Genomic DNA, 16,029 nt, shown 5'->3' with positions numbered 1-16,029 from the left:
GTACTCCAGGTAGGGGCGCAGCTGATTAATCAGCCGAAGCTGAAGGAAGGCATTCCTCGCTACCGCTGTCACCTGAGCTTCCAAAGAAAGCTCCGGGTCGAGGAGTACTCCTAAGCTGCGGACCTTATCCCTAAGAGGGAGTGTTGCACCATTCAGGACCAGGTCAAATCCACCCTCTCCGAAACCCGATCCGCCAACCAACAGGACCTCTGTCTTGTCTGGGTTGAGTTTCAGTTTATTGGCCCTCATCCATTCCCTTACCTCGGCCAAGCACTGGTTCAGCACCGCCACTGCCTCACCTGGATTAGTGGAGAACGAGAGGTAAAGCTGGGTATCATCAGCGTATTGATGATTCCGCAGCCCACACCTCCTGATGACCTCTCCCAGCGGTTTCATATAGATGTTAAATAGCAGAGGGGATAGAATGGAGCCCTGTGGTACCCCATGGCATAGCTGCCATGACGTAGAGACATGGTCCCCCAGCACTACCTTCTGGAATCGACCGTCGAGATAGGAGCGGAACCACTGCAAAGCAGTGCCTCCAACCCCCAATCCCGCAAGTCTATCCAGAAGGATACCATGGTCGATGGTATCGAAAGCCGCCGAGAGGTCCAGGAGAACCAACAGGGATGTACTCCCCCTGTCCTTCTCCCTGCACAGGTCGTTGTACAGGGCTGGAAACTCAGTGGTGTTTTTCCAAACTGTTGAGATGTATATGGGTCCATCAGTTGCAGCCAGTCCTCTGGCTGTGATCATTTGGACCAACAGGATTCTCTGCATAGTCATCAGAGACTGCTCTAATCTGGATGGCAATAGACCATGGGTAGCAGTGCCTACACAATCTCATGATGATGCCATAGATCCCAGTGCAGATCTGCGTTCCTCTGCCATCTGTTGGTGAACATGGGTGGAAAAGTGCTGGTTTGCTTGCGGGGTCCCCAGTGCAGCATCTGGGTGGCGACTGTGGGAACAGAATGCTGGACTTGGCTCAGCACTGTGCTTCTGACATAACTGCAGCTCATCATCCCCCACCTCTGTATGTTGGATCACAGCAATCACCCCCAGCTAACACCACAGCCAGTGGACGCACTGGCTGTGATGTCAGCAGTAGCCAAACACATGCCAGATAGACTTTTGATCAAATTTTGTAGAACTCTTCTTATGTCCTTATCCAGAACAAGTTGAACACTGCTATGTAGGCCAATTTAATCACCTGCCATCTGTCTCTCTCCCTTATTAGGCTGAGTTTCTGAGCCCCTTATACAAAACTTTGGTGTGACTGCACTTAGGAGATTCTGTATAGTTCTGTTCACTATCCCTGAGAAAAGGACATTAGTGAGCTGGGAAAAGTGCAGAAAAGGACAGTTAAAATGACTGAGCAGTTGGAGCAACTCCCCTATGAGAAATGCTCACAACAACTGGGATTATTTATTTTAGGGAAAAAAGTCAAGTAAGGGGAGACATGATAAAATGTTTAAAATTTTGCATGGTGTGGAGAAGGAGAGATCTTTCTTTCTCTTCCATAAGACTAGACCGTGGGGTCATCCCATGAAGTTGTTTGGTGGGAGGTTCAGGATAGATAAAAGGATTCTTCACAGAGGAGATAGTTAAACTGTAGGATTCACAGAGAAAAGAATGGATACAATAAACTAAAACATGACAATTTCTGGATAAGATTTAGAAAGATACTTAGCATTAATTTCATATATATTCTATATCTCTATGTATTAATTTATAACAGAACATAATATTGTAACTAAAACTAATTATATGTAAACATCTACAAAGGCGGCACAAATATCCATGTATTTATCCATTTTAGATTACACCTAAAGACCACCCATTCAAAAATTGAAAGATTCATCAAATCCCCTACCTACTGTAATATTGCAGATGGCCATTTATCCTTCTGGTGTCATAGTATTCATCTTTTAGCTGTCAGAAAGGCACAGAAAATCCATTTGAGTTGACCTTGTGTTAAATTCACAGAGGCAGATAATTCAGCCAGACATGTGCATCATTCAATACTAAAGACCTACCCATCATAAGATTTATCCAAAGTATTAGCTCCTCCTAAAAGGAAGCTGGTTCCAGGCCGAGGCTTCTGGAAAATTTGTAACCTAGAAAATCCAGGTCATCAAAGACTATCAGGATTGAATTCCTGCCATCACTGCACCTTGCGTCCAGAGGAAAGATTATAGGTGGGGCTTCTTCGGGGTCCAAGGGTATTTAGGGGAGGTTTCACAACTGCCTCCTCCTGGATGGTGACTTCCAGCCAGGCATCTGTCTCTTCCTAGATGTCATGAATCAGTGGAACAGCAGTGGCAGCACTTCCTCCCCAACCTTCTCATCATTGTATTTTTCAACTGGGAAAAATCTGCATGTGTTGAATCTTTTCCTGTTTTAGTTGGGGATTTTTTAGCTGTGTTACAGAGTTCACCGGATTTCAACTTCAGAAGACAAACATTTAGGCAGATGCATTATCTGCATTCTTTGAAGTAGGAGCTTCAGAGCATGAGGGAGCTGTGGGCAGCTGCAACATGATCTAAGAATGCGATGCTATGTATAGGATTACTCAGGAGTAAGCCCTACACAGCTCGATTCCAAAGTGATGTGGTAGTTAGATTGCTGACCTTGCCACCTGTGAGTTCTGGGTTCTAGTCCTCACTGGCCAATTTTTGGCCATTCACTCACTCTCAGCCTAAGCTACTTCACAGGGTTGTTGCTGTGAGGATGTAAGTGTGAAGTGAAAAAGGACTATGTAAGCCACCTTTGGTTCCTCACAGGAGGAGAAAGGGTGGGATATAATCTCTTGGCAGTTGTGCATTTTGTCTGCAACATGTTTTTTGCTTTTTCACTTTCAAAGCATTCTGTGATTCCATAGAATTCCATGCACGCCCTTTCTGGATCTGAAAATAACCATTATACACTGCCAACTTATTTTGCGTACATGTCTAAATATGCATCCTGCATTTAGAAGACCTTCTTTTGGGAGATGTGTTTGTGACCTTTTAATGTGCACTGACATTTTGGGGTTGCTTTTATGTGTTTGCAGGTATTTTTCACAATGCCTGGAATCAACCTTCGGGGCTGATGAAGTGCCACATGTTTTCCTTTGCCACCCATGTGCCACATCATGCAACGTCAACATTGGCTAGCTCTGAACAGTCACAGAATGCACTTGCGCATAGCAAGGATGTATTGTTCTCCGGCCTCCAAGAGGCCGCCTGAAGCAACTACAGCAGCAGAAATGGCTACAAATGTTCTTCACCGCCTGTCAGAAGCTGGCAAGGTTTTGGGAAGAAACTCCCTTCAGAAAACCTCTGCAGTGGCCCGAAGCTGGTGGGACAAATATGAGGAATTTGTTGGACTCAATGAAGTTCGAGAGGCCCAGGGAAATGTGACGGAAGTAAGGATGGGGCAGCTGGTACATTTGGGTAAAATGTAGCTGAAGACTGTCTTCCGCCATGCAGCCTGCCTGCTTATTAAGAGAGCTCTCTTGCATGTTCCAAAGACCCCCAAGTATGTCTTACTGGGACCAAGGAGAGGGCCTTTTTCGTAGTTGCACACCCAGGCATTGGAATTATCTCCCAAGAGAATCCTGCTTCAGTCTCTCTTTAGTAGCCTTTTGCGTAAAACCCTTTTAAGAAGGCGTTTGGCTGGGGTCTCCAACCTTTTTGAGTCAGTGAGCATGTTTGGAATTCTGAGAGATTATCGTGGATGCTCTCACAATATGGCTGCCCTAGCAGGGCCTGCCCATTTGTAAAATGGCTGCCATCACAGACCTGGACACTTTTTCCCACAAACCAGACAGGTGAAACTAAAAGAAAGATTGTACTCTGTAAGGTTAACTACAAGCAAGAGGTACAGCCGATCTCAAAAAACATAAAATCTCTTTTGAGCACAAATAGAGATGGTGCTGGAGGGCAGTGTTTCACTTTGTAACAAGACAGACTCCCAGTTACTTTAAAAAAATATACAAAATCAAATACAAATCAGGAGAAGCATGGAGCCAGGCTGGCACTGAGAAAACCTGTGGGCACCATGAAGGAGACCCCAGGATTAAATGTTTTAATTCTGTTGGAAGCAGATTTAATTATTTTGTGCAATGCTTTTTGATTCCTGTTTTAAATGTCGTCCCTTTTAATTTTTGTAGGGGTGATTTTTAGGTTTTTAATTTGATTTTTGTTTTAATTGGATGCCATTTAAAGAAAAGTCACAGGAAAGACGGGGCAACATGTTTTAAATATATATATCAAAACATGCCTTCTTTTCTTAATTTTTGTCCCATGGTCCTCTTTCTTTCTCAGACTTAAAGTGTGCTATACCTGCTGTTAACACAAACACTCCAACTTTAGTGGGATTATATTGTCAGATGCATTAATAGTAAACTCTTCTTTTCACACCTGTCATGTTTCAGGCTGAAAAAAGGTTTATGGTCGCTCGAGGCGTAGTACGGGAGGCACGTGAAAACTGGGAGGCCCAGCAGCTGAAACTGAAGGAGATTCGGGACCGTCTGGACCGAGTCTCACGTGATGATGTTCAGTACCTGGAACTAGCAACATTGGAGCACAAGCTACTCCAGGTAAGAATAGCTCAGGAGTGGTACAACCCTGCTTTTGAACTGCATTTATTTTGTTAGAGGCAACTTTTGCTTCATGTTTGGCAAATGGAACTACAAATTTTAAAAAACCGCAATAATTACCCCAAGGTTGTGAATTGTTATTTTTAATAAGAACTTGTGCCAATTCCTTCCATAATGGGGCTGTCCTGAAAAGGACTTAAAGCCTTTGGTTGGTCAGCAGTACATTCTCAGTGGGCACGCTAGAAGATTGATCTGCGGACAGCTCAGAACAGCTCACAGCACACCCAACAGACGATCAAGCTCATTGTAAGTTGCTCCCCATTTCTTTTCCTCCCTTTCTTCCTTGATTCTCCTGCCTGCATCCCAGAAGACTCGGTGGCATCACTGACTCAGCTGCTCCCCCTGCTGTGCTTGGAGCCTTCTGATGATCCTCCCTTGCTGTAGCACTTAACCTTTTCTGCTGGGGTTGTCATCTCCAGTTCCTGGCATCTCGCCAATGAAACTGCTTTTTAAGGGATATTTTCAAAAACTCTAGAAAAAAATAAGAGAGTGAAAACTAAATTAATTGTAAGTTAGTTTTGGATCTTTGAAATGTCATTCAATGTTAAACTCTTAATTACAAGGGGAGGGAAGGTTCCTTTCCAACCTTATATAATCACAGCAAGAATTCCAATGGAACCTAAATAGATTTTATGCAGAGTTTTTGATTTTAGTAAAGTAGCCGAGGATGCCACCCACTCTTGTGTTTCTGTGTATTGTACCTCATCCCCCTCACCTCTGCAAAGCCTCAGGGAAGGCATCTCTCTGTTCCTGTCTGCTTGGTTTTTCCTGTAACAAGCATCAATTTATCTGTGGGCAATCTCAAAACTGAGGAGTGTCTTTGGAATATAAAGCATATGGCATACCAATATTTAATAGAATAAAATACGGCATTCCAGTATTTAATAGGATAAAGAGATGAATTTTTTTGGAAAAAAATATGTGGCTTTATTCCAAGGAATAGCACAGCTTCTTGGAATAAAACCACCTATGTTTTAATATACCAAGACTTAATTTATTCAATTGAACATTTTGGGCGTTCTCCAGTTTTGTTTGATCCAATGCTGCTAGTTAATGTCATTCTGATATTTGCATCTGAAACTTGAATGTCTTCCTCATGAAGAGTTATGGCAGAATCTCCAGATATTGATCTAAACCATTTTTAAAAGCCATCTAAGGCAGTAATTGTTGCCACATCTTTTAGTGATAAATCGCCTTAAGTTGTTGTTGTTGTTAATTACATTTCTGTACCACCCATAACTGAACCTCTCTGGGCGGTTCAGAACATTAAATCACCCATCCAGATTTCAACAAGTTTCCAAGATAAGGCAGGTTCAGGCATTTCAAACTGTACAGAAGCTCTTAATCATTCACTGTGTGGAGAATTCCTTCCTTCTGTCTGTCCTGCATATATCACTTAATGTATTTGTTATGTTTGTATCTTGCCTTTTCCTCCAGAAAACACCTAAGTCATGATCACCTCACTATTATATGCGCACAACAACCCTGTGAGGTAGGTTAGGCTAGGAGACAGTGACTGGCCAAAAATCACCCAATGAGCTTCATGGCTGAGTGAGGACAAGAACCGCAATTCCCCGTGTCCCAACATTCCAACCACTACAGTCCAACATTCTAACCACTACATCACAATATCTCTTAATCTGCCAGGTTGTCCCTGTCAGCTTGCTGGTTGATGCTTTCAAAGAGTCTTAAAAGGCTGCTGAGGCAGGACTGCTCTTTGCAAAAAGAGCCCTGCTGGATCAGGTCAATGGCCTATCTAGTATCTAGTTTCCTGTGCCACTGCATGGCCGTAAAGATGCATAGGAATTTCATTTTTGCTCAGGAAACATGTGAGCATGCCTTCTGTGAATCTCTGAATGTAACTTTGAGTGCAAGCATGCATCTGTTGAAATTATTTGTAAATTGTTGAAGATGTGCTTGCATTTTTCATGTTCCTGATTTCCACTTCAGTTTGTGCAAATGCCCTCCACAGACTAAATCAGCCCTACCTGAGAGCCAGTGTGGTGTAGTGGTTAAGAGCATGGGACTGGGACTCAGATGATCTGGGTTCTAGTCCCCGCTCAGCCGTGGAGCCAACTGGGTGACTTTGGGCCAGTCACAGACTCTCAGCCCAACCTACCTCACAGAGTTGTTGTGGGGATAAGATGGAGGAGGAGATGTAAGCTGCCTTGAACCATTTGTAGGAAAAAGGCAGGAGATAGATAGATAGATAGATAGATAGGAAGAAATAAAAATACCTTAGTGCAAAGAGGAAGGTCATGTGAATTAGGAAAACTTGCACAGATCTCTTGTTCATTTCATTGCTCAAGACCACAAATAGGAATGAGCACAAGCTGAACTGGAGCTGGTCTTTTCAGCCTTGAGAGGAGAAGACTCTGATGGGACCTATTAGCAACATACAGGTACATGAGGGGGTGCCACCCAGAAGTGGGTCATGACGTTTTTTCCCCTGCAGTGGAAGGCAGGACGCATTCCAATAGAGCAAAGCTTAGGGAGGGAACCAAGGTTTAGGAAGTCCTTCCTGATGGTTAGGAGCTTGAGGGTATGGAATGAGCTTCCACAGGAGGTGGTTGAGGCCCCAACAGTGAGGGTCTTCAAGGATAGACTTGGTATGCACATGGTGGGCATGTCATGAGTGGAGCCAGCTGGAGCTGGGGGTGAGACTAGATGGCCCAGGAGGCCCCTTCTGACTCTTTGTTTCTATTTGGAGAATTCTGTTTATCTCGAGTCTTGCTCATTTGCCCATTCTGAGGTGGCCTCAGCTCTCTCTCACCATTGTTCCTTAGCTGTTTCTCTGATGCTGGAGGTAACATGCAGCCTGCAGGACTAGTAGCTGTTGATAGTCTTTCCCTTGTGAATTTCCCTTACTCTCTTTTAAAGCCACCTCAAATGGGGCCATTCCCATTTCTCGTGGCAGTGATTCTATAGATCGCAGTAAGGAAGTACCGGGTAAGTCCAATTCAACACCCCTGCCTGGAAAAAAACCTGTTCTGGCAGAGGTTCCACCATGAAGACCAGCACAGACCAGTTTGTGAGCCGCCCCGAGGCTTCGGTGAATGGGGCAGCATAGAAGTTTCCTAAATAAATAAATAAGAATTCATTACATTTCTCCACAATTTTCCTTTCTCCTTTTAGCAAATTCTTAGTCATCTGTCCACCTCTTCTGATCTATTTAAAGTTGTTATTCTTTATCTTAATATTTTTAGTAATATGCTCTTCAAATTGTCATCATTATTTTTTCTGATTCCAGCATAGTGCCTTCTGCCAACTTGCCATTCCTCCCAAATAGAATTTTTCTTTTGGAAAAACATTTCAGTGGGCCTGACATTCCTAAAGTATGTTTGTTTTAGTTTTGTTGATGCTGGGGTGAGGGTGGGGGGTGCACAGAGAAGGGACTTGAACAAAATCTTTTCATCCATTTATGCCCTGCAGCAGGGCAGAAGAATATAAGACTGTTACCTTTTCTTTCTTCTTTTATGAACTCACGATTCCAGGATGAGCTGCTCTTTACATGTTATTTGATGACTCGCCAGGACTTGTTATACAGGTTGGGTTACATAACAGCTTTCTCTATAAATATATGCATACCATAAGTATGATCAGAAATTTAATCTCTCTGTCTCTCTGTCTCTCTCTCTCTCTGAAAAGGCATGAGCTGTGTGCATGTCTTTTCCTCTTTCTGGAAATTTTTCCTACTTAACCTAAGAGCAGCCCTGTGGGAACAGTCCAACCATTGGACTGTCTAGTCTAGCATGTTTACACCGTTCAGACATATGCTTCTGGGAAAGCCCATAAGCTGGGTGCGTAGGCCACCTTGGCCTGCCCAGCAGCCAGTGTTCAGAGCTATACTGTTTCTGAAGGTGGAGTTTCCATTTTGCCATCCGGTGAAGGCCTGTGGCTGGCTGCAGGGGGCCTTTCTTTTGTCTAAACATGCCTGGAGTTGCATCCTCATTGACCTAGCCTCAATGAGAGCCAGTGGGGTGGGGAGATTAGAGGGTTGAACTGGGGAGCTGGGAGGTCCAGGTTCTAGTACTGGGTGACTTTGAGCTAGTCACTGACTCTCAGCCTAACATACCTCACAGGCTTGTTGTGAGGATACAGTGGAGAAGGGAACCTTGCAAGCCACCCTGTGTTCCTTGCCAGAAGAGAAAAGGCAGGGTACAAATCTAATATGATGATGATGTATAATGCTGTTGTTTTAGAATATATTATTCTTTTCTGCCACATGATGTTGCTGCTTCCTGAGTAAATGTGTTTAACATCATGGCAGTAGATGCAAATCCTGTTTTTATTCCTGCAGTCACTGGTACCTTGGCTCATGAACTTAATCCATTCCACGACTCTGGTTGCGACCCAAATTGGTCATGAGCCAAGTCAAATTTCCCCATAAGGTCCAATGTAAATAAGGTTAATCTGTTCTGTAACCATTTTTTTATCACAAAAATTTGAAACAAAGTGACGAAGAACAACAAAGTAACAAAGAACAACAAAGATTGTGGCCATCTCCCCCCTCCCCCAAGCACAATCACAATTGTGCTATCTTCCCTGCACAAACGCGACCATGATCGTGTCCATCTCCGCGCCCCCAGCACGACCGCGATTGTGCCCGTGCAGGGAAGATGGGTGCGACCGTGGTCGTCACCCGATGCAGAGTTTGCGACCCGAGGCAAATTTTTTCTGAAATTTCTGTTCGCAACCCGATTTGGTCGTGAACTGAGGTATTCGTGAGCTGAGGTACCACTGTATTCATGTGAAGATACTCTAACATATCAGGAAGTAGAAGCAGTTGCAGAGCATGAAATGATGGGCTATATGTGCAGGGGAAGAGAATAAATCATGCAACAGAAATAATCAGACAATTAAGTCCAGGGTCTAAAAACATCTAGGTGCACCACTTTGTATTGTTTAATTAATTTCTGTATATCCCATGGCTGAAGCTCTCTGACTGGGAGAAGACCCACATGCTTGTCTTCAGGGTTTCTTTACCCCACAGTTTCCCCCAATAGATTTAGTTGTATCTGCTCGAAAGAGGCTCAGGCATTGGCTTCATGTGACTTTGCTGTTGTGCCCCTGACACTTTCATTGCCCAACCTCCCAAGCCACATTTTGCAGTGTGACCCAATTATGTGAGGCCAAGAACCGCCAGCACAGTCTCTGCAGCATGGCCTTCTCCAGAATGAATTACAAGTCCCATCATCCCTCAGCCAGCAGGATTGGGGCAGGCTGTACTAGGCTAGGGGCCTAAAAGATACTGGCCCTGCAGCTGCTGCAAGAGGAATCCCTGGAGAAGCTGCAAGTCCTTGCCCAGCCGGGGTCATCGCCTGCGCAGCTTCCATGCTGCTTGTATTCATGGCAGAGCTGCTCCTTCTCTTCGTTTCCCCCGATGTATTTCGTGTTGGGTTAAAAAAGCACACAGGGCTGCACTGCACTCCCATGGGAGAGAGTGGTCGTGAGAAAAGAGAGAGGAGCCGTGAGCCCCGTCGTCCGGCTGACGTTTCCCTCCCGGCAGGCAGATGGAGTTCAGCCCAGGCAGCCCGGACGCATTTGCCCAGCTTTCTGGACAGCCCGTGGAAGTCGCAACACGTTTGTAATGCAGGAAGAGGGGCTTAGGGGTACTTGCTGCCACTGCCAAAAGCAACTGCTGCTATCATGCGCTAAGCCCGAGATGGGAAATCCATGGCCTCTGGACCACATCTCTCTCTCCCTTCCAAAATTTGGCTGCATAGGAGCAAACAGGGAGGAGCGGGGGGCGGGGAACTTGCTCTTTCCAAGAGTTGTGGTTCATTGGCAAAATGTGGCACTCCAGCAGCAAAAGGCAGGGGGCAGGGTTGACTTTTTAAAGGAGAAAATCCAGCCTGGTTTTGCTGATGCACCAGAGAATGTTGCTGGCAAATGCCATGGCGGGGTAGGGGAGTGGGGCCCCCAGGGTTGGAGGGCATAATCCATTCTCATGTCTGCAGGAAGCTGCCTGCCCCCGGACTGCACACAGCATGGAACAAGCAGTGCTACCTGTTCAAATGCTTTGACATTCCTGGCTGGGCAGCCCCAGACTGGTGCCCTCCAGATGCTTTGGACGAACCTAGAGGCATGGCTTATGGTCAGGAGAGATGGGAGTTTGAGTTGGAAACATGAGGAAGCCTTGCCCTGGGTGGGCGCTGGCGTTTGTAGCCAGGGCATCCTTCTGCACCGGATTTATGGCATCCTTGGGCCCGATCCCTGAAGATGTGCTATGGCTATGGGGGAGAGACTTCTCAGCTGCTCTGTTGTAGCTGCTGTTGTTAAATTTCCTGGATGCCTTTCTCAGAAAAAGACTCAGTGCATCTTCCGGCAGGGATTAAAACATACCCAAACAATTAGGATAATTCAAAACTGCTAAAAACAATTAGCTATAAAGTACCAGCTGCAGCAGCAGAAGAAACAGAATGGAAAGAATTGTTGTGTGAGATCAGGATGGAAGAGATAACTGGAGACCCACTTCCTATCAGGACTTTCCAGGTGGTACCTTTCTTAGGTCTGAGATACAGGAGGTTGTGTATGCTCCAGCCCCTCCAGAACGTGTTTCAAGAACCAGTGTTGGCGGCCAGATCAATTAGAAAACATGCCCTCCCTCGCCTCTGGTTGGCAGACAACACGCTTCAGAAAAAGGGAAACACTGGAAGGAGTTGCTTATCCTGGGACTATTTTGATGTGGACGGGGTTTAGGCAAGCCTCGTCTTGGAACTGCTGCCTCATTATGTGCTAAAACGTTTTGATGCCTCATAAAGGTCTCTTCTAAAACTTCATGCTGCAAACGAAAAGTTGGTCAAACCTCTGTGATGAGTCAGTCAGCTGGCATAAATGACCAAGAGTCTGCAAAGCTCTTCAGAGTGTGAACACCCTAGTCCTTGTGAGTCATGCGCACGAGGCAAATCCTTGTACAGAGAAGCATAACCTGTACCTCTGAAGTCGCTCGTACTGTTTCAGAGGAAAGAATATTTGCAATCAGAAGCAGTAATCGCTGATAAGAAATAAATCCCATTGAAATCTGTGACATTCACTCTTGATCAAACATGTGTAGGGACAAGCTGTAAGTTTCTCCCTGTTAGCAGGGTATCCAAGTCTTGCTGAGATTATGCAGACCTGGCTCCAGACCAAAGACATGGGTGGATAGATGGGTGAGTTTAATAGGGTAATGGCTCAGTTCCTCCCTTTTTACAAGGTAGAGTAATGACTCTTAACTATGGTACCAGTAATGATGAGAATATTTCCAGTTACTTAATATTTATTTATTTATTTATTTTATTTTAAACATTTTTATGCCACCCCCATCGCAACAAAGCCTCGGGGTGGCTCACAGCAAGAACAAAATTATACAATAAAAATATTAAAACCCGGTGCATCTCGGCTTAAAAAAATTTAAAATCCTACAAATAACCAATAAATTAACACTTAAAATAAATTTTAAATAAAAAGGTCTTAGCCTGGCGCTGAAAAACAAATAACGACGGCGCCAGGCGGACCTCTCTGGGGAGCGCATTCCATAGGTGGGGCATGCTTGGTTATGTGGATGGGTAGGAGATGGGTAGGAGATTGTAAAAACACCCCAAAAAAGAAAACTCTCAAAAGAGGAAAGACAACATCTTTTAACATGCTTGCACCAACAGGATTTGAGAATTAGGGGATAAGGCAGAGTACAAGTGGTATCTCTTATCTTCCCAATCTCTGGGATGACCAAGATTTCATATCCCCAAATTTCATTAGGTGAAGGTCTCATTAGACTATTTGTTGCCCAGCTGAAAAGATTAAGCCATCTTCCTCTTATGTGGTCGGCTTTCGGAGGTAGGGGGTGGGGGGCGACCCAGGAAGGTTTCTCGCAGGTGTCCCTCTAGACTGGCGCACCTGGATTGGGTGGTGATGGCAAGTACATGGAGGGTGAGGCTATCAATGGCCCTGGGGCTGGGTGGCTGTCGCCTCTTCTGCCGGAGCCATTCCACCCCTGGCACCGCTTGCTGGGGAACACACACGAAAAGGTACCATTGTGTCCACTGCCTGCTGCTGGACTTTCCGTCTGGTTGGCCACTCTGGGAACAGGATGCAGAACTACATACGTGGGCCCTTGACCAGGTTCATAAAGTTCTCCTTATGTTCGTCTGGGAAGGAACATTTGCTACCAAAAGCAAGAGAGGAGGAGAAGGACCATCAGTCCTTCTAGCCTAGTTTACAGTGCCAGGCTGGACCAAGACATTTTGCAGCCAGAGGCAAAGAAGAAGATGACACTCTTCTTTCCATGCAGGGAAGCCAACAGGAATCACAGTTACATTTTCCTTCAGCTGTGGAAATGGGGTAGCATCCTCGGCCTTATCTGAGAGCAACAGGCTGCTGAAGGGATGCTGGATAGACCATGTCACACACACAGCTCTGCCTCCCAAAAGGAAGGGTTTTCCAGGGGGCTCTGGAGGAAGGAATGAGGATTCGCTGCTACTGCTGTCCAGAATCTGCTACCTGAAATAGCCTCAGTCTGTGTCACAGGATGGCCAGTCCTGTCACTCTGACTGGCAGCCCTTTTCCAATGGGGCAGGTTGAAGCAGCCTTGCCCTGAAATCCTTTGAAAGGGGGTGTTGGGAACTGAACTTGGTACTTGCTGTGTGTGTCTCAGAATTGCCTACCATGAGGTTAGATTTGTGTGTTGAACACTTCCTGCAAGAGTCCTGTTGGTTTAATCTGGTTCCTGTTGGTTTAATCATTCATGCATGTATCTCTTGCCCTCTTCTAGTCCTTTTCACAATTGTTTTCTTTTATAAACCTGTGCCATAACAACCGAACATCGTCCTGCTTTTATTTTTTTGCTCCCTCCAAGCACTTGAAATTCAACAGATGCCTGTTGGTTAGTGCCAGATGTCATACGCCCAGCAGAATTGGCGTAGGCTAGCATCATGCATCTATACATGAGCACACTGAGGACATACATCGACAGCAGATCTTTGGCCATTTCAGCTAGGCTCGCCAACTAATTAGGAAAAGCACAAGCAGAAGCAGTGGCCCTGCTCTGCACCTTTGACAGCAGCCTGAGCTGCAGAAAGTGACAAGCTGTTCATGGCAAAGAGGTAAGATCCTCATCCGCTCATGTCTGCACATCAACACATCCGTGGCACAAGAAGGGGATGGTGGACAGTTTGCAATCCTGATAGCATCTCATCCCTGTGCATGGCAAAGGGAAAGAAGACAAGCTGGGCTACCCCATCTCCTCTGCTTTGATTCTCCTTCGCTGTCACCTCGCTAGCATCCACTCCATCAGGCTACCTGAACTGTCCTGGTAAGACTTGTAATTGAAGAAGTGGTACCTGAGCTTCTGGGTTCTCTTCTCTTCCCTCCCCTCTCCTGTGTGTGTCATTTTTTTAGCATGTAAGCCTGAGGCAAGGGCTGTCTTGAGAGCCTTTTTGCCCAAACCATGAGGGTACAATGTTGTTGTTGTTCTGTGGTGGTGAAGATTGGAAACATCCAAGTTTCTTGTACCTTTTTAAGTCCTCTTGGTTTTCTTGCAGGAGGAGAAGAGGCACCGAATGGCCTATCTGACTGCTGAGGAATCTGAGCGGGAAACTTTCTCTCTCTTCTCAGCTGCTGTGAGGGAAAGCCACGAAAAAGAGCGAACACGAGCCGAGAAGACCAAGAACTGGTCCATTATTGGCTCAGTGCTGGGGGCCATTATTGGAGTCCTGGGCTCCACGTATATCAACCGCGTTAGGTTGCAGGAGTTAAAAGCCTTAATTTTTGAAGCGCAGAAGGGACCAACAAGCCTTCAGGAAGCCATCAGAGAGCAGGCTTCCACCTATAACTCCCAGCAGAGGGACCTGAGCGACCTTATTGCCAACCTGAAGAACATCCTCCAGTTTGTGACTGTGAACTCTCCAGAAGTAGAAGGGGTTTCCACAGCCAAAGGCAACATGAACGCCTCCCTAAAAATAGACCCCCTCTTAGTTTCAGTTAAGGAGCAGCTGAGCTACTCTAAACAAATAAGCTCATTCCTTGGAAGCTTGCAGCAGCAGCTCAGCAATCTGGAAAAAAGTTTAGGGGAAGTGGCCACTGAGGTCCAGAACGTGAAGAGCTTGCCTCATCCCGCACCCAGGGAGAAGCTGCTGCATGGCTCTCCCGCAGAGGGGAGCAGCCGGGCGTTTGAGACGGAGGATGTGGTCCTAGAACTGTGCAACACGGAAAGGAGACTGGAAGCGCAAATGAAGAGGGCCTCGATCTACAGCACAGCGTTCACCTGCACCTTGTTTGCGGTCACACTTCCTGTGCTCTATGCGCTGCTCAGGGGTAATTAGCCGACAGCTTGGTGGGACATAACTTCCTAGAAAAGTCAAATGACATTCCTTGAGCATGGAGGACTCTCCATCTCAGATTCAAAGGCATTTTTGTGAAATCACAGCAGTGGTTGAAGGTGTGTGCAAATGTATCACCGTAAAAGTAAATTCTATGTGTCCTCCAGAGCCATTTGTGGAATTTGACCCTTCCCAGGTTCCTTTGTGGGCCTGTACTTTTTTCATCTAATTGGCTCAGAACCAGGCCAGTCCACATCTATCCAATGAGAAAAGTTACACTAGATCACCCAGAGTTCCCCCTGCCCCGGCCTGGCACCTCCCACTCCACATTCCCCAGTTCATCACACCTGGAAGATGCCAGGTTGGGAGAAGCTGAGCTACAATTGGTAGTCAGATCTTAAGCTCTATTCAGGTCTTTCATACCTGAAAATCAGCATTCTGGCTTGTATGAAGGATCACCACACAAGCACAAGTTCTCCATTTCAGGCAGTTGCCAGAAGGCAATAGGTGGGATGGAGTAGCAGAGATGACACACTTTCTGTTTGTCCTGAATGGGGCTTTACTGTCTCACCATATTTATCAAATTGTGATGTGGGTGCTTCTGAAAATTAAACATACCAGCTATTAACTTGTGGCATTCTGGGGATGAGGATGAGAGAGATGCTGATAGTAAAGGGAGACAACGCAAAGATTTTAAACTATCAGAAACACAAAGGCTGTTGGGAGCCACAGACTGTTTTCCTTGCCAAGTGTTCTTTATTGACCAAAAAGCACAAAACACCGAGAATGACTCTCTGAGCATGCACAGAGCAGTTTGTTGAACTCGATCTAGTAATCCCCTCCAGGAACTCTCCTGATGGGGCCTTCAGACAGCGAACCTGCCTCCTCTCCATGCGCCACTCCTCTGATCGGGCCACCACCCTCTGCTGACGCCGTGTCAAGGGGCCAAGAGCTGGGGCCGCCTCACTCGAGTCTCAGAGACTCCCTTGCTCCGGGTCCCTTCCCGCCACCTGGTTATTCCCAGGGATTGGCTGCCCACCTGGGGAGTCTGGCCTCGGGAGAAGGGTCTCTGCTTCTCGCACCTTT

At 46.0% G+C, this 16,029-nt stretch overlaps 1 protein-coding gene across 1 annotated transcript in view; it reads left to right on the top strand.

The window, feature by feature from the left end:
* Positions 1-15,111, top strand: part of CCDC51 (coiled-coil domain containing 51) — a 16,026-nt gene extending 915 nt beyond the window's left edge. Inside the window, exons 2-4 of the mRNA XM_044451906.1 lie at positions 3,056-3,409; positions 4,421-4,585; positions 14,167-15,111. Of these exons, the coding sequence (XP_044307841.1) occupies positions 3,125-3,409; positions 4,421-4,585; positions 14,167-14,946 (1,230 nt within the window). The 5' untranslated portion in view covers positions 3,056-3,124 and the 3' untranslated portion in view covers positions 14,947-15,111. The remainder of the gene's footprint in view (positions 1-3,055; positions 3,410-4,420; positions 4,586-14,166) is intronic.
* The last annotated feature ends 918 nt before the right edge of the window (positions 15,112-16,029 follow it).

The sequence above is a fragment of the Varanus komodoensis genome, unplaced genomic scaffold (genome assembly GCF_004798865.1).
Source record: "Varanus komodoensis strain SLA01 unplaced genomic scaffold, ASM479886v1 scaffold6_4, whole genome shotgun sequence".
Lineage (NCBI taxonomy): Eukaryota > Metazoa > Chordata > Lepidosauria > Squamata > Varanidae > Varanus > Varanus komodoensis.
The sequence above is the reverse complement of the archived record's forward strand: the minus strand, read 5'-3'. Positions and strand labels throughout refer to the sequence as shown.